The sequence below is a fragment of the Eubalaena glacialis genome, chromosome 3 (assembly GCF_028564815.1).
Source record: "Eubalaena glacialis isolate mEubGla1 chromosome 3, mEubGla1.1.hap2.+ XY, whole genome shotgun sequence".
Classification (NCBI taxonomy): domain Eukaryota; kingdom Metazoa; phylum Chordata; class Mammalia; order Artiodactyla; family Balaenidae; genus Eubalaena; species Eubalaena glacialis.
In genome coordinates, this window is record NC_083718.1 from 111,623,674 (window position 1) to 111,650,818 (window position 27,145).

The following is a 27,145-nucleotide window of genomic DNA, read 5'->3' on the forward strand; positions in this document are numbered from 1 at the left end:
AAAGAGTTATTTTGATGGACTTCTTCTAAATACATATTTCTTTTTCCTATAAAATTGAGTATAGTGAATATTCCTAGTAATACATTATATATAATAATTGTACTCTACTATAAAAGTGTTTCCCCTAGGGGCACCTTAAAGTTCAGAGAACGATTAATTAAATGGTTCCCTATCACTCTGATTTATTTAGGTAATGTTAGCCATATGTACTGTTTTCTGCACCTAACTGCTTATTGTGGTTTTCACTGATATCCAATACCCCTCCACATTACTTGGTGCAACATGCCAGGAAACCTAAAAACCAAGTTTGTAATGATGTGTATAAATAATAACTAGAGTTACTGAAATCCTTAGGTACTCTTCTATGCACAAATATCTTAGACTCAGCATTAACTTTTCTTTACTCCGTGGCTTTTGATAATGTTGGACAAAACTTCCAATTACGACATCAGCCATGGCAAGCCAGTGATAAGTTTTCCAAATTAAAGATTTGTAAAAACATGTATTTTTTTTTTCTGGGTTGAATTAAGACTAAATGCCAAGGGTAACTTTCACTGAAAACCAGTTATTAAGTTCTTAATAACACTCTATTTTTAAATTTTTTTAATATAAATTTATTTTATTTATTTTTGGCTGCGTTGGGTCTTCATTACTGCACACGGGCTTTCTTTGGTTGTGGTGAGCGGGGGCTACTCTTTGTTGCGGTGCACAGGCTTCTCATTGTGGTGGCTTCTCTTGTTGCAGAGCATGGGCTCTAGGCAAAGGCTTCAGTAGCTGTGGCGCACGGGCTTAGTTGCTCCACGGCATGTGGGATCTTCCCAGACCAGGGCTGGAACCAGTATCCCCTGCACTGGCAGGCGGATTCTTAACCACTGCACCACCAGGGACGTCCCAATAACACTCTATTATTGAGGATCCTGGATTGCTTTACTGGGGCAACGAATGCTTTGAACCACCATATCTTTACCAATAAAAATATTCCCCCAGAAATATCACTTCTTGATAAATCCTACTTCCTATGAATTTACTATAATAAAACATCAAAATATTCTACACATAAATATGATTTAAATAAAAGAGAGATTACATGAAAGTATGCTGTTTATGAAGATTTACTTAGGCTTCTTTAAACATTAAAATATGCTTGCTTACTAAAAGGTAAAAATTTTAGTAAGTTACAAAGTACTATTTTAATGGCCACATTATAACCTACAAGTAGTTATTTCTTAGGGTTTCTCCAGTCTATATAAATATGCCATTGCTGAGGGAGTTTATAAAGGAATAAGATATAAAATCCCCTATCTCAAAGAAGCTTATATTATTTGGTTATTAGGTAACCCAAAAGGCAAACTGATCATAAAGTAGGACACATTTATTTGTGATGGCCAAGTCTCAGTTTTACCATGCCTCTTTGCAGGAGAAAGGAATCTTTATTTTCAAGTAAGCCACATGGATAGAAAACAATCAGATGTTACAAAGAAGTGATGGATGTTTGTTGAATTAAAAAACAAAACAAAACAAAACTATGTTAAAAAAATGATAGAAAAACAAAATAAATAAGAAAAAGCCAAGTCTAACTTAGAATACCCTAAGTCAGAAACAGACAGAAGAGGAATTTATAACAGTGGACCAAAAGTACAGAAGTCAAAGAAACAGCTCCAAGTGGAGGAGAAAACAATACAAGAATCACAGAATAGACAACAGTGATATAGAACATGGTCACAGAGTAAAAAAACTTAAACAAGCAGGGGTGTAACTGATAACTAAAATAAGACTTTCCAAACTAAGAGCAAAAAAGTTAGGTCCTTTCTGAGACTAAAAAAGTGAAGTTATCAGGACTGGCCAGAAGTATACTAAAATTCAAACATAAAGGCTTTAAAGGGAGGGCGGCTCTGGACTAAAATGAAAGGGACAGCATTAGTGTGGTAACCTTATGACAAAGTGAGCATATCACAGACCATAATCATGATCTATTTATTCCATGTGGCTGTACATACAGATCCCAAATCTCTCCTCACTACACTCAAGCCATGTGTCCATCTGTATTGTTGGCGTATTCTATGTCTGTGTAAAGACAGAAGTGAGGGAAAGTAGGAGAAAGGGCGAAGAGGATTCTTCAATGGAGAAATCTCATGGCCCTTTTTACTCTTGGGTAGTGACAATAAAGGGGCTACTGGAAATCTATCAAAGATGGAGTTTTGAGCTCTGTTTTATTCCTGAAATCAAGCCCTGTAGGTGGCCACCTACTTTGCCAAGGGAGCAAAGCAGCACCTAGAGCTGTAGCTCTGACTGCAGCACCTGGAGCTAAATGAGAAAACACTTCTGTAATACTTGTGCCATTAAATATTTACCAACTATATTCACATTTTCTGTACTTCCCTTTTTGTTTCTTGGTTTTAAAATAAACATTACAATATATAACACTCATTGTTGAATAAGTCCAAAGTACTTTGCATAACTAATACTTTTCATTTTTACAGTTCCTTAAAAAGAAAGTGGAGACGTACATAATAAATATACATGACTAAGAGGAGAAAAACTGAAGACTTACCTATAATTATAACACTTTGAAAACAAATCCAATAATTATACTCCTTATTTTATAAACTATCAGACAACATTCCTTCAATAACAGCAGTTGAAAAGAATCTCTATACACAACACAAATTACAGAGGACCATAAACATAAGCATGTAGAGAATTCTAGAGTTGTGCTGTCCAATACAACAGCCACTAGTCACATGGCTATTTAAGGTCAAATTCATTAAAATTAAGTAAAATCTAAAATTCAGTTCCTCAACTGCACTAGCCATATTTCAAGAATACAATATCCACATGTGGCTACTATACTGGACAATGCAGATATAGAACATTTCCATCATGGCAGAAAGTTCTATTGGACAGTGTTATTCTAGAGTAATGGTATCTGGAACTGGAGAGACAGCCCACATGATAGACATCTGTTACTAATCTTCAAGATTTTCAGATGTGAACTATTCGTAAAGTCACAATAGACACATAACCTAAATAGTAACCCTTAGGTCTGCAAGAGTCTTATAAAATCATACAATAACAATAATTCTCATCTTTTGCTTTTTCTTTTTAATTTGGCCTGCCATATTCCCATTTGGTTAACAGACTATATTGATCAGCATCACAATTCACTTGGCTCGAGATGTTATGTGTCTTGGGTGAGTGGCAATCTGCAGTGCTATTGTGCTGCTCTTCCACTGTTTTCATCAGTAATATGAAAGTCTATGTTTTGTTTTTATAGGTACAGATCCTCCTATACCATCAAAATACTACCAAATGGTAAATTATTTTAATTTAAAGAGACTAATGTTATATTTGCATGTTTAAATATTCATCTTACATCGGAGATTCCAATTATCTATATCTTCTATGGCTTTCTTCAGATGGACTTTATTTGCAAAAGATTTTTGATAGTAGTATTTGAAACTTTAAAGTCCTGTCAAATAAGAAAAATAAATTTCTATTTCAAAGACTTACTTTTTATTTTTTTCTTCCAGTTTTATTGAGATATCATTGACATGCAACACTGTCTAAGTTTAAGGTGTGCAGCATAATGATTTGGCTTCCATACACCATGAAATGATTATCACAGTAAGTTTAGTGAACATCCACCATCTCATACAGATACAAAATTAAAGAAATAGAAAAAAAATTTGTGTGTGTGATGAGAACTCCTAGGGTTTACTCTCTTAACAACTTTCCTATATAACATACAGCAGTGTTTTTATATTGATCATGTTGTACATTACATCCCTGGTACATATTTATCTTATAACTGGAAATTTATAGTACCTTATGACTACCTTAATTGAAGGCAGTCCTCCTTTATAAAGGCTTACTTTTTAAAGCAATTTTGTGGGTTCAGAAACTAAGTGAAGCCTTAAAATTATGTTAAATATTCAGACAACAGTTCTTCATTTCACGTTTTGAAGATGATTTAAGCTTTTATATAACCATGTAAAAACTTACTTCAAAATTAAGGTCTCGAATCAAGATATCTCCATTTGGCGTTGCTAAAGGAACATGATCAAATCTACAGAGGAAATTAATAAAAAGAGAATAATTTTACATTAAACACTAAGCAGATGTAGCTGAAAGAGAAAGGCTACTGTGTAGTTTAACAGATGTTTATGGTGCTAAAGAACCCTTTTCTGTACGTACTTTATAATGTTATCTGCATTGATGATTTCTCCAACACCAGGTATCAAGGGAATGCCTTGTGCTCCTTCAATATATTAAATGGAAAAATCAGTATTAAAGCATCATGTCATGTCAGCAAAAACTTATAATATGTGACCTAGTGCATTCATATTTACCTTTTTCCTGTTGTGAGACCATGGTGCGTTCATATTTGCCCTGATTTAAATCCTTTAGTACTTGCATTAATTCTGTAATCCGAGCAGTAAAGCTGAAAAAAAAAAGAAGTCATAATCAAAACTCCAAAGGCTATCATATCTTTTTTATTATTTATTTATTTGAATATAATTGACATATAACATTAAGTTCATATTTTTTACTTTATACAAATCTAACTGAAGTTTCTAAACTTATCATTTAGTTTAAATGAGATAACTTAAAAGACATCTCATCAACATAAAGTATTAGTGACAGTACACGTTTTATTATTATGCTTCAATAGGAGAGCAGGAACATGTGGCTAAGAAAAGAGGTCTCATAGGATCCCACCTCAACAGATACTTCATTCATAGGCAAATCAAGAAGTTTCTCTGCCACTAGAATTTTAAGGAATTTTCTAGTAAATACTATAAAAGGACTAATGCTAGTGCATTCCTTAGGTCCAGGAAGCATGGACCCTGAGTTCCTGCTGGAGTGAGTTATAAAGCCTTGGATAAAGTTGGCTTTTCTCTCTGAGGACGTCATTTATCTTAAGTACGCCAAATGCACACTATTTCCCTGCAAACATGGAAGAATTTGGAGGATTCCTCTCCTTCTTCCTCTGAGGAGGGAAAAAGATGAAGTGTTCTTAATATTAGAGAGAAATCACTGTGGTGATAGAAATCAAAACTAATGACAAGAAGTTGAGGAGTAGAAGAATGATATGATGGTCGAAGAGAAAGCACTCCAACCAGAGAAGCAGACAGGATCATTCTGTGAATAACAGGCAGAAGCTTCCTAAAGGAACAGAAGCAGCCCATATGCTAGGAACTGTAAAGGCATGAGAAAGTTATTAACAAGTAGGAAGAATGTCAGCGTTCTCAAGAGAGAGACTCCTCATAGTAGTTTGTAACTTCTTCTATCTTGCCATGAAGACCTTAACTGCCAAAGTAGTAGAGAAGAAGGAACAGAGGAAATAGGCAGACTAATCACAGGCCTGGGAAAGATCCAAAGACATCTAATTTCTTCAGATGACCTGAAACTTACGGTGCTTTTTTTTACATTATAGTTTTTTTGACACCATACCAAGCCCTTTATATTAGACCTTGCAATTTTGAAATATTTAACTCCATTTGATGGTCTAAGAACAATTTTACTAGACACCCTGACCATATTTACAACTGGACCTACAGCTACCATAAGGTAACTTTTCATTTTTTTTCATTAAAATCAACTTCATCCTTGTTTATCTTTTGCTGAGTTGCCAGGTATCAAAAACCTAAGGAAAAAAAAGTATGGTAGGGGACAAAAAAGTTCAAATGAGAAAATTCTATTCACTAACTTAATTTTCTGTGAATCAAGGAAAGACTGCCACAATTCGACATTTCCCAGCTTACTGAATACCAGTGTCCACAGAACAGACAGCTTGAGAGCAACTAACCTAGTTTAAGCCTCCAAACAGCTATCTTAAGGAAACATGAAAAGTTCACTATCAAAGAAAAATCTTCCTAATTTCCATCAAAACCAGCTTGCAAGAGCAAGAAATATGGGGCTTCACTGCCCCTCATCTCAACCTCAACTGGGCACAATCATTAAGGATAACATATATTAAAAAAATTATTATCTGCAATTGCTCATTATTACTAATCTTACTTACCCAGCCAATCTTGTCATTTCACGGCCAGCCAAAACTATTCGACCCAGAGCTTGAGACATTCGCAAAAGCATTCTTCCACTTTGGTAGTAATCCTGACATAGAAATAAATATTAGTTTTCACTTATATTTCTAAGATTAAAACTAGCTTTTCTTTATTGTTATATTTAAAATTTCAATTGAGTATGACTACTACTACCACTTTACCTCCAGAAGTTCTGAATGTGAGCTTTTGAGATGTCGAGGATGAGACAAATCTAGAAAAGGACGACTGACAACTACGTAACCAACCACAGTGGCAAAATCTGAAACAAAACAGTTAAGACTTAAAAACATCAACAATACTTCACTTTCTTTACAAATTCCATTCCACTATCTCTTTTAAAGCATACTTACATTTGGCAATTATGCTATCAATGAAGCCCATAGAAAACCGAAACAAAATGAAATTATGTAGGTGCTCCACCTGGCAGAAAGCAAAAACAAAAAATATATATTTTTTCTGTATATTAAAAAAATGAATCTACCATGAGGACAAAAGAAACTAAATAATTTTTGTATTCAACAAATATTAACTGAGTGCCTGTGATCTCTGATTACATTATACATCACAGTTCATTGAGCACAATGCTGATCACAGAACAGGTGCCAAACAAATACTTCATGAAACCATTTTTATGCAAACAGAATGGAAACTACTTAAAGAATATTAATGTGGTGTCCCTTGCATGTAACAGTACAATGATACTGTAGTCATAATATTGTCAGATACATACATGTTGAAATTGATCAATAATCAAAACAAAAAGAACAGAAAGATGAGCTAATTTAGGTGAAATACCAGCTGTCTGGAAATAGCACTCAATGCTTTGCCTTAATTGGAAACCTCTGGTCTGTGCTTTCTCTAAGAATTATATTACACTCAATTTGAACCAAGCGCTAATGATGCTGCACAGCCCAAGTCTGTAGCTTTAATCTCAGCATGCATTATCTCAAAATTACAAGTCTAAAAATGTATTTTATTCTGCATTTTTAATGTTCTTGACTTTTCCATCTATCATATTACTCAAGGCCCTGCATGATCCAGCACTGGTCTCTATCTTAAATCTCATCTGCTTCTACTTTGCTCTTTCTCACTGAGCTCCAGAAATATTGGTTCCTCAAACATGCTTCTGCCTTAAGGCTTTCCTCCTGCTGTTCCCTCTGCCAGGATTACTGTCTTCCTAGATATTTATATTCTGTGACTAACACCCTTACTTCATATGAGTTTCTGATAAAATGCCACCACTTCAAGAAAGACTTTCTTGCCATCCCCTACCTAAAATAGCTAGGCAACAGCCCCCATCATACTCTACCACTTTATTCCATTTTATTTTTGGTCACAAAATTCACTACAACCTGAAATCATATATTGTAAAATATCCAGTTGTTTACTTGTTTATTGTCTCCCCCACTAAAACGTGGATTTCCTGAGTACAGGGTAGCTTGCTCTTAATATCTTCTGTAAAAGAACAATGGCTGGAACATGTATTCAATGAATGACAGATGTTACATACTGAGCTCAATGTTGGAGATACAACAATGAATAAAGCAGACAAGGTCCCTGAGCTCATGGAATTCACATACTAATTAAAGAGACAAACTAGTAAACAAACAAGATAATTATAAATTGCAGTGTATGCTTTTAGGGGAACAGATCATTAAAATGGGAAAATAACTGGTGGAGGCCATCAGAGAAGACAAGGCCTCAAAAAGGTGTTAACTTTTGGGCTGAAATCTAAAGGATAAGCATGGGCAAGCCATATGAAGAGCAAACTAGTTAACAGCAGTCCCCTAGAAAATTACCTTAAATGCATTTTATCAGTGAATACTATCAAAGTTCAGTCATGTTAAATATAAAAAAGGCAAAAATTCAATTTCTGAAATAATTTCAAATAACTTCTTTAACCTTTAAAAATCACCTCAAATATGTATTTAATTTCAAAAACTTCCACTAAAATGTAAGCTCCTTAAAGGGAGGATGTGGCCCATCACACACACCACTGTTATCACACTAATCACCTGGACAAGCACAGACACCTAGATGGTGCTCCGTATCTTTTGAATGAATAATCAATAAAATTAATTAAATTCAAATTTTCCAAGCGGCAAGTAAATAAAAACCAAGGTATAGTTTTCATAAGAAACAACGTTTGTATTCTAAATCAAGGGTCAGCAAACTATGGCCCACAGTTCAAATCCAGCCTGTCACTTATTTTTGTAAATAAAGTTTTATTAGAACATAGCCACATCCATTCATTTACATATAGAATATGGCTACTCTTGAGTGGCAGAGTTGAACAGTTGCACCAGAGACCATACGGACTGAAAAGCCTAAACTATATACATGTATTATCTTGCCCATTACAGAAAATGTTTGCTGAACTGTGCTCACAGTATTTCCACGAATGCTACAGGAACAAATTCTTTCTGTAATAATCACTAAATTTATCACTAAATAAGACTCCTAAGTAACCGCTTTAAAAGTACAGACAATTATTTTAATAAAACCTACCCATTTTTATAGTTGGGCAGCTTAATACACTGATTTGATAGTTTTTAGGAAAACACAGTATAAAAATTCTTCATAGTTCGTTATTTAAAAAATAAGTATTTTAAAGATTAAAGGTATATGTATGTATCTTGGCAAAGGCCCCCAATTTTTTTTTCCATAAACACATGAGCCTCCAACATGTTATCTTACCAGTTTTCGGAAGACTGAGTGGATTGTCTGCTTTTCTCTTTTATTTCCATTGTAAAAGGCAATTTCTTCACTATTAAAGAAAATAATTTAGCAATTAATTTTAATGTTACCTAAGCCTGAAAAATAACTGAAATACCATATTTAATGATAGAATATTTGTATATAACTGGACATTTTGTGACTATGAGCTTATTGGGTACATCTCAAGCCACTATCTGTACCTAGCTCAACTGATCAGAGCACAGGAATACACACCTGACTGGATCACAGACTGCACTACCGACACATGTTGCATATGCCACATATAGCCTGGCTGGAAAAGATGTGCTGGGTTAATTCTCAGAAATGTGAATAAAGAAATAAGAAATATAATGAGAAATAAGAATTAAGAAGGAAATTGCCATGAAATATAGGAAGGCAGGACTAGGACAGCCATTACTACAAACTGAGTACAGATCTAACCAGAAGGGAGAGGAGAAAACAACAGTTAGAAAAAAAATAAGGTAGTGATGCCATGACATACAGCCTTTAAAAGACAAAAGCAAACTAAGTCCTGCCTGCCTCACAGTGCCAGCTCCCAGGAGGCCTAACTGAACAGTTGTTCTTATTCTTGGAACCCCAGCATAGCCTCACAACTCCTCTTTCTTTGAGCTGATTTGAATGGGTACACAGGGACCACAAGGATCTTAACTAGGAAAAAAGGGTCATTTTATGGATGAAGAAAGGTTAAATATAGTTAACTAAATTTGCAGAAGTCATGGAGCTGGCAAGTCAAATAGCTGAAATTATAACTCATATCTGACACTAAAGTCTAGTTTTCCACTCTATTCAGTATAATGTAAACTCTCCCAGCAAAGTACCTCTTACAGCAGAGGAAAGTAAAGATTTACATAGGCATCTAGAAGGCACAGTTAAAACAGCCCTTAATAAACACCCAATATTTCTTTAAAGTCTCTTTTTTCCCTTAAAAATTTATGTGAGTTTTATATTCTAGTCCAAAATGTACCTGTATTTTTTTCCATCATAAAACAAGGTAGCCCCTACCTCAACCCATTCAAGTAAAATTAACTTTCCATAAAGTTGTTTCGTGTTTGACCTGCCTTTCACAATTTCCTTTACACAATAATACAGGGCCCCAGGGTATCAGAATCCCAGTTTAACACAATTCTATACTTATAATTTCTTTTCTTACTTCCTTTTACCTCCTCTGCACATTTAAGTCAGTGGAGAAAGATGAGGTGATAATTCTACTTCTCCTGAATGTTTTAGCCTAAACCTAAAACCTGAAAGAACAGAACATCCCAGAATACTGACAACTGCCTATCCAACATCTATTCTCTTCCATGTCCTTCTTCCTAAGAGAACCCCAATTTTCTTAAAGTTCTCTATCCTTTTCTATGCATCCAAATGGTTGAGGAACGGCCTCAACCCCATCCACAGGGGAATAGTTCCCAATGGTCTAAGCCAATCACTTTGCTGTAATTGCTTTAGTGATAATTCTGGCCAATGAGATGTGAAAGAAAGTCTGTTGTGGGGCTTCTGGCGAAGTTTCCTTGCTCTCTTAAAGAGACAGCAGAAATGGCCTGTTTTTGTTTCTGGACTTTTTGCAGGGTGAGATCTAAAACTGCTTTTGCCATTTTGTGATCACAAAAAGAACTAGCCAGAGGAAAAGGGTAACATACAGAGGAGGACAGAGCCAAGAGAAGACCCAGACACCCCAATCATGCTGCGCCTGGAACTGCTCTATCTTTAAGAGTTTTTATGTGAAGTAGTAAATGTCTTTATTGTTGGAGCCACCTGAGTCAGGGTTTTCTGTTTCTTGCAATGGAAAGCATCCTAGTTGATACCATCTTTCATTCACTTGGCAGATCACCTCTCTACTCAACCTTCTATTCTTCTGTCTCCCTACAGCACAAAAACCCTATTTAGAACTGGTACTATTTTAGCAATCCAAGGAAATAAAGGAAGAGGGAACTGTTAAAAGAATAATTTCCTAAATAATTCTGTAATGCCAACAGGGTAGTAAATAAATATTAGGACCCTCAAAATGACTTAAGGTTGACAGATCATCAATATGTGAGAAAATGTATTGAGCACTTGCTACATATTAAAAACAGTGCTGGAAGCTTTATATATATTTCATATTTAATCCTCATGACAACCCTATATTATCTACCTAGCATAAACAAGAAAAGTGAGGCTACAAATAACTTGCCAAAAGTCATATATAACTGATAAGTGGAGAAGGTAGATTTTGAAACTAGTCAGGCTGGCTCCAATGCCCAATACTTCTTCCTTCTTTGGATTTTTAAACTGTCTGGAAAATAGGTAGAGACACATGCAATGAGACTGAATTAACTTTGAGTATTCCAAATATAGTCTCAAACAAAAAACATTTGTGGATAAATTGAGACAAAATTTTCTTTGAAGAAGTAAATTTGAATTTAAATTGTTTTTTGACTTTGCTTAAAGTAAAATTAACAGAAAATTAGTCAATAGAAGACATGAAAAGGTAAATCAGGGATACTAAACAGTTCACAAGAAAAAGGGTTAGAAACGTAGAGGATTACTACTTTATAAAACCGATATCCTTCATAATGTATATTTTCAAAAGAAGTAAATACACACAGACATAATTTCAGTAACAGTGTTACTAGACTTTTTGGAGTCAGCTTACAGGACTTCAATATCCATACAAAGGAATTTTTAGTACAGCCAAATACATTTAATACATTTGTACATACCTGTTTGTGATGAGCCGAGAATTAACGTATCTATACTCTCCTTCAAGCTTTTGCTCAGTTATTGTCATCTTACCAATGGGTCTTCTAATTCGAGTTAGGAATAGCCCAGAAACAAGCAAGTAGGCCATCATGCTTGCTGGGCCCTGTTATTATTGGGAGAGAAAGATATACAAAGGTCAAGGATATAATAAATTCACTGAATGCAACACACACAATTTATTATAATTAACTCCAGTTACTTTGAGAGAAATTACTCTTTTGACTAATTTTTTCCCTTAATTGTTTCTGAGAAATTACACACTGGGTCTTCTTTGTTTTTACTACTCATCTACTCCTCCTCCCACCACTCTTTCCCCAGCTCTCCCAAATTTGCTCACTTAAAAACTCCTAATTGCAGTCCTCACTCTTTCTTTTACAGCACCTAAAACTCTTCTGATGGAACTCTTCTCGATACTCTCTTAATTCCACAATAACTCGCAAACCTCTTTTTCGCCTTCTCTTTGAATGTTAATACTCCGAGGTTTCCTCTTTCACTCCCTTCTCCCAAATTTATACCTCTAATCCCATCACTCTTAGGAATCCAAGATGTTATTTCCAAATACTTACTATACATCTGAAGCTTACTACTCTGTAGAACCTCAAGCTCAATTCCCCCAAATGAGCTCAATCTGCTTTTCCCTTCTCCTGCATGTTGCTTCTAGCTGCCGTACTTTCTAATGTGGTAAAGTACCTCATCACGCATTGACCCTTCTAAGAGAGAAGCTTCAAGCTTGCCTTTCCAAGCTCATCGAAGGTACTTCCCTCATTCCCATATATATCCTATGTTCTGCCAAACTGAAATAACTGTTTCCTGAACATGCCATTCAGTGAAGTTGTTCTTATGTCTGGCAAGCCTGACATGTCTAATGGAGGCCTACTCATCATCCTCAAAGCAGCGCAAATATCACCTCCAATTCTTCTGGACAATAAATACATTTCCACACTTCCATTACTGGACTTATCACTCTGCATTACAATTGTTTGAATATCTACCCTTTCACCAGATCATAATCCCTCTTCAGTAGCAACTGTGTCTTACTCATCTTTTTATTCAGACAGTGTGTATGGAATATAGTGTGTATTATTTTTAAATTCAATATGATTGATTCAATGCATTTCAACAATTACTAGAAGTATGGGCAAAAGAGATAACTAAAACATAGTTTCTACCTAAGAAATACAAAATCAGAAAATAAGAACACATGGAGATAGATTTAAATATAAATATAATACTTAAGTATTATAAACATGTAATAAGTACCATCAAAATATTATAATATACCGATAAGAGGCATTAAGCCTATTCACTTGTTTACAGTAAAAATAAGTTTTAAGAATGATTAAACCTGGCTTACGGGATATCAAAAGGTTAGGAAGATAGACAAGAAAATTAAAATAAAAAACTGCTTTCCCCAATGTTTTGGAAGAGAACAAAAATCACTACATAAATTATTTATTAATCAACTACAGAAAGTATATACATACACATGTACATATATACATAAAACAACCACACTACTGTATGATTGTTATAAATATATAACAATAATACTACATATTAAATGACTAAAGTTAGACTTCAACGAGAATACTCAGAACATAAAGGTCATTCTTACTAACACAAATGTTAGAGAGACACCTAATAAGGCTCATGGGACAGTCAACCATTTATATTATTATAAAATATTCTTGAAACTGTTATGGCCACTCTAAAAGTATTTAAACATTCAAATTTCATAGTAAAATAGCTGTCTCCAAATTTCTTTTTAGACATTACTTTGCAACAATAAATACATGTATGTTCAATGTTTAAGCACTTCTGTTTATTAAAGCCACAAAAATTTTCCAAGTGTCTGGCTTAAGGAAAATTAAAAAGCTAAATTAGGAAACTTTAAAAATCTCTAGTACAGCATTATTTTATAACCAGACTTTATTAGGTACACTTGTAAAAAATACATTCTTTGAGATACATAAAAATTCTTACAAACCATCCAGCTATTCACAGCACAGTACTGTAGCCATTTACAAGACAGAATAAAAGTAAACTTACCTGAGCTCCTATTGCACTCGTTAACTTGAAGATATACAAAACTATGTCTAAAAATGGCTGTAAAATAAACATCAGAAGGTTCAGAATTAAAAAGAACTAGATTGCTAGACTGATAGCTAATAAACATGTTAAATACAAAGTGCTATTCGACATTTAACACATAATTGTCAACATGCAGAGTTCCCACTATGTATAATGTACTCTAACAGTATGCAGCTCAATGAATACATGAAAGACACAGTTCTTACTCTAAAGAAACTCAAAATGGAGACAGCCTGACCAATGTCTACTGACCATCAACTGGGAAAAGTATTTACCACTTTCCATCAACTAAGGTAGCTCTACTGTGATAATTAACCATTACTTACTTAGCAATTTCTCAATGTAGTATAAAGACACTGAATAAAATGACCTGAGTTTTAACCCCAAATCTACTAACAGCTTTTCTGGTTTCTATATATCTTCACCTGAAAAATGAGAGACTCTTTCTGCTCTTAACGTTGTCTGATTTTATCACAACATCTATATGTTGAAATATGGTGAGTGAGCTTATGAATCTAATTTTCTGACCTAAAACTCAAGCTCCTAGAACTAAAATAATTCATTAATGTACTGCTCCTCACACAGAGACAACTCAACTGACATACCAAAAGTTGTACATATTTTGAACTGTTTTTCAAGAAACCCAAACTGTGTTCATTTACTTTAAGTCCATAGCCACCCCTTTCTGACTATATTAGGATAGGTGGCTTCGTTTATTAATTGGCTTGTACTAAGATGAACCTTTTGTTTCTTGTCTTATGAATTATCAAGAAGTTAGATATATTTAGACATATACTTAGATATATAAAATTCAAGTACACTTAAGTTACTGACAAAAATAATGACTCAATTTAAGTCAGAGTTCAAACAATTAGATATTTTATAAAGTAAATATACTGTAGTATATAGCACCACTACAATCAATTAATTTGATAATATTTTTCTTTACTGCAGCTGTGACAAGTCCTGAGCTATGGACTTACTCAAGTGCCAAGATGTAATAAAGAACACACAACAATGTCTACAGAATTACATGAAAAATATTATATACAGCACCTCCCCCCTACACACACACACAGAACAAACTAAAATGTGGTGATGGGCGGACGGAAGAAAGCAGCTGAATTACTGAACAATTTGCAGCTGTCTGAGTTTCTAGAGTTTGGATCAGTAAAGACTTAAAGAGAGCTAAATAAAGAACAAAGTTTGGCATGAAGTGAAAAGGTATCCTAGCAGTGGGCCTATCCAGAGAGGTGAAGTTCTTATGGATACATATCGCTTTTCTTAGAACTGCCTATCCTCCTTCCATCCACATGGTTGAAATGGGAGCATTCCTATTCTTACAATGTGACCCAGCCCCTTGTAGTATATAGTTTTTTATCTCAAGACTGGATATTTGGATCAATTGTGGTCAGAGGCAAGATACTACAAATGGTCCAGTTTAAGACAAGCTCCGACCACAAACCAAGAGCAGTCATGTGGATTGGATGGGAAATGGGGCATCTAAGATGAAGAGTGGCGGGGGAAATGCTGGGAAGACAGTCTTATAGATGCCCTCTACATGTGCTAGCCAACGCAGGAGGTAATGGCAAAGAAGATGCCTTAATGAGAAGGCCACAGCAAAAACTGTAAGGGTGGTGAGATAAGAAGAGGAAGTAAGAGCTGACGTAATCAGCAGGAAGAAAGCTAGTTAAGGTCAGAGTCAAAAGCTTTGGCAATATTCTGGAAAGGGGGGAAAAACAGTAATTAGAAAAAACTGAAATGTACTAATATCTTGTGAAAATTTTTTGACTATTACTTAAATGATCTATTAGAGATACTGAAGCAGACAATTGGGCAGGAATATGTCCTAGCCTAGGGTTATGAATGTGGAATTAAAAATAAACAGACCATGAATTTCTAACAACTGCCAGAAGTACACAGGTCAAGAGATAAAAATCCAAGTTTCTGTTGTTTTACTGAAATCAGCCTGCAAAGTTCTTATAAAATCTTTATAAGACACTAAATTCTCAGTTCTTGGCCAAAGCACCTCACACCAATAATACAAAAAATTAAGTAACTGTAGTTAAAACTATTATAACAACTCTATAATTTTCTTATAAAAGCATTAAATACTTATATGCTGCTGTTATGTGCATCAAATCAATTCCATATAAATTTGCTTAGATTCAAAAATAAGCAAATTAACAACAATAAAAATAGAAAAACTTACCTTACTAAGATTTGAATACAGATCAACTACACTGTTACAAAACTTTTCTACATCTTGTGTAAGCAGCTGGTCTGGATTAGCTATTCTGTTGTCCAGATTTCCCATTTTATAATATGTGAAAGTTCTAAAATAACAATAAGAAGATGACTTTAAAACAAATGATTTTAAAAACAAAAAAAATTCACATTATACTATGTAGTGCAAATTCATAGAAAACAGAAAAATCTGGAGCTGGAAGGGGCCCTAAAGATTGTCCTAATTTATTTTAGAGATGCAGATGCAAGTCTGGAGAAGGATCACTGGCCAGTTAATGGAAGAGCCAGGATTAGATTCCAAATAGCTGATGTCTTTCCCTATATGCTTCTGGGTCTAAGAGCAATCCTCTTGAAAAACATATCAAATAAAAAAGAAAAACTTCTACATCTCAATATCATAAGTATTATTGTTTAAGTATTTTTAATATAAAAATAGGTTATCACTTACTGGAGATACTCCTCATAGAGGTACTTAGTTAGTCTTACTCGGAAGCACAGTTTGAGCTCATTTAACCCAAACTTCAAGAAGTTATTAACCAGAGAAATCTAAAACAAACAAACACATATTATTGGTTTTGCTTCATTTCTACTTACTAAATTATAATTTATTTCCCTATCATTGATTTTGTCTCCAAATCCTATAAGTTTTTTATAACTGATAGTACAAATTGATATAATTCAGTTCTGTTTTACTTAACATCTCCAAAGACACAAAGAGAACATGCTAAATCAAATGCAATTAGCTATATTACCCTTTACTTGGAAATTAATTTTAGAATATATTAATATTATTAATTATGAGAAGCACCTTGTTACCTTTTTTTGGGGGGGGGGGGCGGGGATATAAACAAGCCAAAGAGCAAATCTGTCACCTTTCTATCCAGTGTAAAGAACTTACTTTAGGAGTACTGACATTTATGCTTAGTATATCTTCTCTTTCCTGCTACCAGCACTACAACCCTAGACAACGGAACTCTATACCCACTGTATTTGCATTTGTTAAAAAAATTACTACAAGTTTTATACCAACTAATGCCATCGTCTAGATTATTTCTGGAGTCAACTTTACTACTCTTTTCCACCATTATATTAAAATTAATTCTTCCATAGTTCTGAGGTCACATTTATATAAAAATTTTCTCAAGAAAACATTGGTCTTCTTCTGAATCTCCATCTTTGATTGACATCAATGCTGCTTTTCTCAGTTTTCTATTTTAAAAGGTCTTCCATGTATGTCTATCCTCAAGCTTTATTAAATCTGACATATGTTCTAATTAATTAAGTTGTATAATCAAGCTCCTCCCTTTTACTCCCACACATACAATACTAAAATTCTTATCATGCCGATAAAATAGAATAAAGATAAGACTCAAGCTAAGAAAATTACTTATGATTTGGACCACTTACGTTTATTTTTAGTAAATTTGGACAATAAATTCCAACTAAATTACATTACATTAGTGGTTCGAGTTACTGTAACAGTTTATGGCCTACAGCAATGATTCTCACCCAGGATTTCTGTCCTCAGCTCACTGCCCCACAACCTCACCTTAGCCCCCCACAGGCCACTTGGCAATGTTTGGAGACACTGAAGACATTTTTTTTGTTGTCACAACTGGGGTAGGGGTACTACTTCCATCTAGTTGGATGTTACTAAATATTTGAGAAACCCTGGCCTAATGGTCAAAGAAAAAATCATCTACACTTGTATACACCTACATATGTATGCAAAGAAACTGATCCAAACATAATTCCTTTAAATTTTTCTATCTAGTGTAAAGGTTTGCGCACTGAAAAACTCCACTATAAGTTACAAAACTAAACTTGAAAAAACTTAGTATATAAATCTTCAAAGAACTTAATAAGTAAAAATCCTAAAAGATTTCAGTAAGATGCAATTTTTTTCCCTATGTAAAAATTTTTAAAGAATTAACACTTACGAGAGGCATGGCAGCGATGAAGTTGAATAAGTATTTCTTGAAATCTTTTCTGCTACGACCAATGATACCACTGCAAACCACCACATGCAATGCATTAGTTGCAAAAGAAGCAATATTTAACACTAAGAAAACCTCTCTAAATCTCTAAAACTATTTTTGGAAATTTTCATTGAATCAAATGAATCAATAAGAAAAAAGATGCTAAAAACATTTTCTTACAAAAACATTAACTTTTGAAATTCTGTCATTTTAAACAGCTTGCTTGGAAATCACTCTACAAACGGCAAAATTAAATAAGAATGATAGCTAGTTCTTTCCTTCGTAAAAATGGTAATTAAACAGCAGGCTTATACTTAAGCAGTCACAAAAGGGGTTTTATATGATGAAACAATTAACAACTTTATAGACCCAGGAATGGATTACTATGGATAAAACAAAGTACTATTTCTTTGTTTGCTTTTAAATATTTTAACATCCTGTCTTTTGTATGAACTAATGGCAAGGAGACAGACTAATGACAGATGAGCAAATTCTTACTATAAAGAGCCAAGAGCAACCATTTTAAGCTTTGTGGGCCACAAGGTCTCTGTTGCAACTACTCAATTCTGCTACTGTAAAGCTAAAACAGCTAAGAATGAGATTGACTGTGGTCCTAAGAAAATTTTACCAAAAAAGATGCAGTGGGATTTCAATGAAACCAGATCTTTTATCTATTTTTAATCTATTTTAAATATTTATCTGTTTTTAAAATATCCACTAAGAACTTATTTAAAGGGTTCCACTACTTTTTTAAAAAGCTAGAAAGCCATTATAGCATTATAAGTAAAGGATCTCTGACTACCAAATGTCTGTGGTCTAGTGCAAAGATAATGTTAATATTCCCAGAAGTAAATTAACCATATTTTGAAAAACAATGCACTAAATGATTCAAACCTAGCTCTACACAAAAAAATGACTGGTATACATACTGATAAATAATTTGCTTTTTATGAGGGAGTAGATGAATAATGCCAAGTAATATGAACTGATCTTTTAGAGCAAAAAAGTTCCATGGTCAAATAAATTTGGGAAAACCTGAGTTAACGCTAACAAATGCCTTTACCAAAGGCCCTCTCAAAGCTCTAATGTATAATATGCATTGTAAAACTCTCTGAGAGGGCTTTGTAGCACTAGCATTTCCTCCATCATAGCTAAGATTCCAAAGAACATACTTTGGGAAATGTTACTCTAGACCGATAGAAAAATTAATAGTCCAATTTTGACATAGCTGCTAAAAAGTGTAAAAAAAAAAATTTTTTTTAAAGCTGAACTAGAAAAAAGTTAAAATAGAGCCACATAAAAATGTTGTTTACAGCAATAAGAATATTAGAGACGAAAAGCAATTAAGTACAAAAGTTTAGAGGTTTAAATTAAAATTATTTGAACCAAACTGTACGTAAAACCAAAGTGCTTTAGTGCTGCCCAAGCTGTGAAACACACAAGATTATCAAACTTTGGTAAAGCACATGCCATCATTCAGCAATGGTTTACCACTGGAGTAGCAGCTACAAATTTAAAAAATGGTTTCTTGAATAAAGCTTTATTTCTGCTTATTATTCCGCTGCAAAAGAAAAATAATCATCAATAAAGTAATTTTAGAGTAGTCCCAATCATAGTTACTTCTAAAACATACAGGAATCTTAAGATAGTTTGGTAACTTTAAAATGCTATTTATAGCCAAGTGGTTAAAAATAAAATATATATTTATGATTACATACGGCAATATAGGGGAACAAACTTTGCCACCCCAAAATATGTTTCTTTGGCATAAGGATTACTTTAGGCTGATTATTTTTAAGAAACAGAAGCCTCAGGAAGTCTTTCTTTTTGCCTCCCCCTTAGCTGCCTAAAGAATTTAGATAAAAGGGCCTGCTCCTAGAATAGAGCTATGACCAGAGATATCTGCAAAGCATATGGGCTAAAAGTGTGTGCGGGGAAAGTAGGCAGGACCTAGAGATCAGAGTCCACGCTGTGTCCCAGAGTCTCCACATGGCCCAGCAAACATTTGTTTACCAAACATTTGCTTTTCCATCTTCATGTGAATTGCCTTCCTCCCCTGTGAAGTCCCAAACCCCTACCCCCAACATCCTCTCTGTCGTTAGCTGAAGATGGTATTCAAGATGAGGGCTTCTGCTATTCTGGCGAGTTACTAAGTTCTCCTGGGTCTCTCCCATGTACACATGTTATTAAACTTTTGTTTGATTTTCGCCTGTTAACCTGTCTCATGCCCATTTAATTCTTAGACCAGCCAGAAGAACCTAGAAGGGCAGAGGGGAATTTCTTCCTCCCCAGCAGCAGCAACAAGATATGAAATATTACCTTCCATATCATAGAATTGCCAGTTTCTACCTTAAAGAAGAGGTCTGCCCTATTAAAATCTGCCCCATTCCAAAGTCATTAGTCACTGCTAACAAGTAAGCCTAAAAGATGTAAAGGATATTAAAATTAAGTACATTAAGGACCATAAAAAGTCTCTTTGTGACTCTATTTTAGCAGAAGAACATAAATCTAAATATACTTTGGAAGAGGCAAAATGGAAAAGTCAAATAAAGTTTACAATGTAGCTTTAGTAGCAAGTTAGAGAAACGTGTTAATTTTTCAAATAAAACTGTTCTATATTATGAATTCACAATATTTTAAAACTTTTAATTTGACCAAATATCAAAAGATCTCATGCACAGCAGAAGCTCAAAAATTTTTATTCAGGAGAAAATAAACAATTAACTTTTGTTTTTGTTTTTTTTGGGGGGGAGCAGAGAAAGGTTTATTGCAGGGCCAAGCAAGAACAGGTGGCTCGTGCTCAGAAAAACCCCAAACTAAACAATTAATTTTATTTATTTATTTATTTAGGCCACACTGTGCAGTATGCGGGATCTTCCCCGACCAGGGATCGAACTCATGCCCCCCGCAGTGGAAGTGCACAGTCTTAACCACTGGACTGTCAAGAAAGTCCTCAACAATTAATTTTTAAATGACTGCTTCAGGGACTTCCCTGGTAGTGCAGTGGCTGAGAATCCGCCTGCCAATGCAGGGGACACGGGTTTGATCCCTGGTCCGGGAAGATGCCACATGCCACAGAGCAGCTAAGTTTGTGTGCCACAACTACTGAGCCTGTGCTCTAGAGCCTGCGAGCTATAACTATTGAGCCCACGCACCGCAACTACTTAAGTCCGTGCACTCTAGGGCCTGCGTGCTGTAACTACTGAGCCCACTTGCTGCAACTACTGAAGCCCACACACCTAGAGCCTGTGCTCCACAACAAGAGAAACCACCGCAATGAGAAGCCTGCGCACCACAACAAAGAGCAGCCCCCGCTCACCACAACTAGAGAAAGCCCACGCGCAGCAACAAAGACCTAATGCAGCCAATAAACAAACAAACAAACAAACAAATAAATAAAATGACTGCTTCGGAATCGTGAATTTGGGCTAAGAGTATAAGGAAGCTCCTTGTACTATTCTTGCAGCTTTTCTGCAAGTTTAAATTATGTCAAAATAATATGTTTCTTAAAAACTCTTAAAATTTTTGTTTTTTTAATTTTTTTCTACATCTCATAACTAAATTTTAAAGCTGAGTACCCAACAAGTTGATTACTCTAGTAGAATTATAAGTTGGCTCATGCTACATAATAACTTTCCTCTTATCCATCATTACCAATTAAATTAATGCACCACATACTGTTAGTGATGCATTTTCTCTAGAGCATTCAGTCTTTGAGAAAATTAAAATAAGCACCTATTTAATTAAAGTTGGAAATCCCTAGTTTAGAAAATTAAATATTATTCTTTTAGGTTACAAAAACATGAAATCACAAAATCTGAATAAAAGGGAAAAAACTTTAAAAAATAATCTTCTATACTATACCATGATTGTACAGGGTTCTTTATATGTATCATGTGACTGTACACAGATATCTAATATAATGTTATTCACAGTGGATGTAACCTGTTATTTTTGTCACAGGTAATTAATAACACTACAGTTGGGGACCCTGTATTTTTATTAACAGATATGGCATTTAAATAATAAGTAAAGCCATCAAAGGAAAAAAATATAAAATTCTATAATCATGTAAAAGGACATAAATGTCTTCTCTATATTAATTATACAAATGACTCAAATTACTTGTGCACAAAGCTCATAGAAAGAGAACTTAACAAAACTGATCCCGCTAAAGCTGATGTGCTAGCAGCAATGAACAAACACTTCAATTACACTCATGCTTCACTTCTTAGAATTCTTTAGAGGATTCCTCACTGGGGCACAAACACACAAAACTGACCAGACTCCCCCTACAAATTCCCTTCAGGGAAACGAGACAATCAACAACCCCACAACTTGGCTTCTAGCAAGTTAAATATGAATACACAGCCAAGAGTGACTGCTTAAGGAAAGCTCTAAACTGAAGGACAAAGATCAGAACAAGAAAGGACACTGAAAGTCACAGACTTGAAAGAATGACTGCTACAAAAATGAACATTCATACAAAAAGATAGCTCCTGGAAATAAAATTACAACAAATAAAAACTCACTGGATGATAAAGTTAAAAGAAATCTCCTAGAATATAATATAAAATGTCAGAGATGTAAACAGTAGAGAAATTATAGTCAGAAGATCAGTCCAGGAAGTCCAACACTCAACTAAGATTCCAGAAAAAGTACAGAAAAAACTGGAGAGGAAGAACTTTTTTAAAAACACAAGAAAATTTCATTCTTCAGAATGAAGAATGAGTTTCTAGATTGAAAAGAGCCCACCTAGTGCCTAGCACAAACACAAGGAATGAAAAAAAATTCACACCAACATTCAGTGAAATTCCCATAACACCAGCAATACAACATCAACAATAAAGAAATAATAAAAGCTTCCAAAGCAGGTAAAAGAAGATCTGCTGCTAAGGGCAGGCAATCAGCACAGGAATGGGACTCAACACCAAATGTGGAAGCTAGATCAGTAGTTTTTAACCTTGGCTGGGATCAAGGTTAGGATCACCTGGGATGCTTCAAAAAGTAATGATTGATTGAATCAGAATCTCTAGGGGTGGGCCCAGGCATTAGTAGGTCTCAAAATTCCCCAGATGATTCTAATTATACTGCAGCCAAGGTTGAGAACCACAGAGTCCTATAGAAGACAACAGGGTGATGCTTTCCAAATTCTGAAAAAATGTGATTTCCAATTTAGAATGAATAAATACAGCTCAATTATCAATCAAGTGTGAAAGTAGAAGACTTTATCAGACCCACAAGGTCTCAAAATTTTACTTCCCTTGTAACCTCTTCTCAGAAAAAGACTGCATCTGCCAAAATGAGAAAGTAAACTGAGGAAGACAAAAGATCCAGAAAATAGGAGTTATTTAATGCAGGAAAGAAAGATGAAAAAAATTCCTAAGATCATGATAAAAGTAAATTCAAACATGACTGCTATTTAGTGAAGCTAAAGCACAATCAATCCTGATGAGAGCCGGAGGACAGAAAACTAACAAGAGGTATGGGGTGGGGTGGTAATAGATAAAAATCAGTAAGTTATCTAGTTTGTTTGACATATTACAATACTGAGATTTTATAGTGTTGTCAATAAGCTTGAGCTGAATTAGTAAGAAGCAGGCAAAAAATTAATGTACACAAAAACTTGCAATTTATAAATGCCAGGAAAAGAAGTTGTATATAAAAGAAACTACCAAAGAAGAGCATTTGGCTCAGCTGTAAACAAAAGTCAAAATCATGTAAACAATAAATTCTGATTTAACAAAAAACTGTGATATAACATTGAGAGAATGAGCACAGACATGGGTAGGAGTGTAAAAGAGCTAATTCTCATCTTCCAAAAGAGAAATAAATACACGCATAGTCTCTAAGACTGAAAAATCTAGAGACAGTAACATAAGTGTGTTACAATGAAATGCAGAGACAAAATAAGAGATGAAACAGTAAAAAGAACAGAAGACAACTGGCTCCAGGAATGACAGTTACGGGTGGAAGGAATGGGGCACAGAACTAACGTTTTTGTGATTAAGTCCTGTAAGGCTATTTGATATTAAACTATATTCATGTTTTACTTTTTAAGCTTTTCATATATTACTTTGATTAAAATAAAAAGGCATGGGACTGACCAAAGGATTCAGGGAGACCTGAATTGAACATTGGCGTCTACACCATTTACACATATTCAGAGGCACGTGTTCAGGGCTTTAATCCTATGCAGATAACCTTCTTTGTTCTTCTAGAGAGATGAGTCAGAAAACACCTGCATAAAGCATTCTGGGGCTTCCCTGGTGGCGCAGTGGTTTGAGAATCTGCCTGCCAATGCAGGGGACACGGGTTCCAGCCCTGGTCTGGGAAGATCCCACATGCCACGGAGCGACTGGGCCCGTGAGCCACAACTACTGAGCCTGCGCGTCTGGAGCCCATGCTCTGCAACAAGAGAGGCGGCGATAGTGAGAGGCCCACGCACCGCTATGAAGAGTGGCCCCCGCTCGCCGCAACTAGAGAAAGCCCTCGCACAGAAACGAAGACCCAACACAGCCAAAAATAAATAAATAAATAAATAAAATTTAAGCTGTTTAAAAAGAAAACTGCAGAAGTGACGAAAAATTATTATTTTAAAAAAAAAAAGCATTCTGCCTCTCCTACAAATCCTCTAAGCCACACACAAATCAAAGATGTCAAAAAAGAACTTTCAAAATTTGGGAGCATTTAAAAATTTTAAGTACTGTCATTCAAACAGTTACGTTATATAAGTACTTTAAGAAATTTTCTGATAAAATACTGCATGCCAGGAAACAAAATTCCAAGAAAAATATTTTTACTGACATTCAAATTGGTATCGTGAGGAATAAATCCTTTATTAACAGATAAATGTTAATATCCCAACTGTTTTTTTGTTTTTAAATTCCAAATCGTCAATTGCAGTGATTAATATAATATGTACAAAGACTATAATGAAAAAATATATAAAGCACTAACTTCAGAAACTGAAGAAAATGTCTAAGAATTTTTTTTCTGTTTAATAAACATTCTCAACGTGATTCCCTGAAATGCTTTGATATTTTCCTCAAATTATCTCATTAATTTCAGACCCAGCTTGGTGACTTTTTAAGTTCCCACTACAGCATTTATTATACTACATATTAATTTTCTTTCTTTCTTTCTGTTTTTTGGCCGTGCCCCGGGGGCATGCAATATCTTAGTTCCCCAACCAGGGATGGGACCTGTGCCCCCTACAGTGGAAGAGTGGAGTCTTAACCACTGGACCGCCAGGGAAGTCCCATAATTTTCTGTTTACTTGTCTCTGACCCTCTATAAATGGCCAGCTCTGCAGGGATTGGTACAGGGTCTCTCCTGTTCACTCACGGGTACATCCCTATCACTGCCTGTGGCACAAGAGAGACAATAAATATCTACTAAGTAAATGAACAAAAAAGACATAATTTGACTGAAGTATTTATACCTAACTTAGAATCTATTTCTTGCTTAAAATAATACTTAAATATGACACAAATTAGTATTTCATACATACAGGAGGAAGATGAAAAGTACCTTTCAATGAGTGTCCCGTTCTGAATCATCCAAACATCACAGTATGTTCGAGACACCAGCATAACAGCAATAAGTATCAAGTAACCTGTCTAAAATAAGCCAGGTATAGTAAATTAATTAAATGCATTTTAGAAAGTTAAAAGAAACATTACTTTGGTAAAGATTTTCGGTTTCTAAATTCAAAGCTTTATTCTAGCTTTAATGTAGTTGGCTGACATTCTACCTACAGGTTATTTTTAAATATAATTTTGAAAGAAGTTTAAAATATAATGTAAATGGAAAAGGCCTTATAGATCATTTAATCTAACTTTTTTATCCGGATTCAAAAGTGAATCCCAGGCAGGTCAAATGACTTGCCTTCATATAATTAGTCAATGACAGAAACCAGCAGTATAACTAGACTACCTAAATCACAGTGTATTGTGATTGTCCTATGTTTTTAATATAGAACTCTAATAAAGAAAAATGACAACTACCAATATACAGTTAAGAACAAATACTGAAGCCTAAAATTTTGCTTAAGCCTTGCAGGGCTTTCAATTTAGTTATTAAGGCAAGATTTACACATAAAATGTAAGAAAACAGACCAGTGTAGGTAAGTATATTTGCATCACTTCATGTGGTAAGTGGCAGGATTGAAAGGTCTGAGGTAGCAAAAAAGGCTTATGACATTAGAAATACATTAAATAAACCAAGTAAAATAAAGGAGAAAATGAGGATTACGAGTAAAAAAAAAAGATGAAAGATTTAATGGAAAATAAAAAATAGATTAAAACCATATGAATTATGGTGTTGCATATCCAGCAGAGCTTATAAAACTACTGCAAGCTTTTAGGTAGAACAAAATATTAAAAAGTGTTGTTTACAGAGCATTACTTAAGCAATGCTGGGCAAGATGGATCATCGCGGGGGAGAGGCTGAGTGGCTGGCTAGGAGTCAATTGTCTTTGTGTGGGATGAAAACCTACCCTCCAGCCTCCAACTGCAACACACACCCATTCAAAGGTGACCTTAAACTTTCTAAATGGGGAAAATATGACAGCAGCATAGAAGCTAAAGTCATAGAAGAGGGTGTGTGGCAGGGGGAATGTTTGTTGGATAAGGTGTTTGATTTCAAAGTTATGGAATTGAGGGGCAAATGCATCTATTACTTTTGTAATTTTTGCAAAACAAATCTTGTTTGTTAAAAAAGGTGAAGGTACTGAAAATACAGCCCTTAAGTGAAAGACAAGGCAGGGAGTCATAAACACGCAAGTAATAAATGAATCCATAAGAAAGAAGACAATGTCAAAGAAAGTCTACACGACTGAGTTGTGACAGCTGCTCCCCCAACGTTTGCCAGAGTTGTCCAGCAAGGAAAACACCATCTTCCTACCCTGTCCCACCATCTCGAAGGTAGGTATTAAACTGACAACAGAAGAACCTACTGATTTTAATAAATCCTATCTGTAGATGACACTTTAACAGTAATGCTAACTTTTAATTCAGACCTTAAGTACAGCCTCAATCCTAAATTAATCATTTGAGGAATAAAGGTGATATTAGACAAAGATAGTTTATTTTTTCCTTTATTTTATATACTTTGCTTAATTTTTTCTTTAAATAAATATCAAGTTTACTTGTCTCATTTAGCAAAGTCTGCCGAACTTTGATTACTGACAGTCCTGAAATGCCTTTTTATGCAAAGGCTGTCCTCAGAATCACCATCATTCCATTACTGGGTTTGTAGAATATGTCAGAAACTAAA

At 34.7% G+C, this 27,145-nt stretch overlaps 1 protein-coding gene across 3 annotated transcripts in view; it reads right to left on the reverse strand.

Moving 5' to 3' along the window:
• Window positions 1-27,145, reverse strand: part of ABCD3 (ATP binding cassette subfamily D member 3) — a 176,920-nt gene that overhangs the window by 21,393 nt on the left and 128,382 nt on the right. For all 3 annotated transcript variants that reach the window (XM_061183856.1, XM_061183854.1, XM_061183855.1), the window contains 13 exons: window positions 25,400-25,488; window positions 17,828-17,897; window positions 16,336-16,433; window positions 15,853-15,976; window positions 13,599-13,655; window positions 11,510-11,652; window positions 8,766-8,835; window positions 6,419-6,488; window positions 6,230-6,327; window positions 6,026-6,117; window positions 4,350-4,441; window positions 4,195-4,258; window positions 4,003-4,066 (listed from right to left, as the gene is read on the reverse strand). In XM_061183856.1, the coding sequence (XP_061039839.1) occupies window positions 4,003-4,066; window positions 4,195-4,258; window positions 4,350-4,441; window positions 6,026-6,117; window positions 6,230-6,327; window positions 6,419-6,488; window positions 8,766-8,835; window positions 11,510-11,652; window positions 13,599-13,655; window positions 15,853-15,976; window positions 16,336-16,433; window positions 17,828-17,897; window positions 25,400-25,488 (1,131 nt within the window). The remainder of the gene's footprint in view (window positions 1-4,002; window positions 4,067-4,194; window positions 4,259-4,349; window positions 4,442-6,025; window positions 6,118-6,229; window positions 6,328-6,418; window positions 6,489-8,765; window positions 8,836-11,509; window positions 11,653-13,598; window positions 13,656-15,852; window positions 15,977-16,335; window positions 16,434-17,827; window positions 17,898-25,399; window positions 25,489-27,145) is intronic.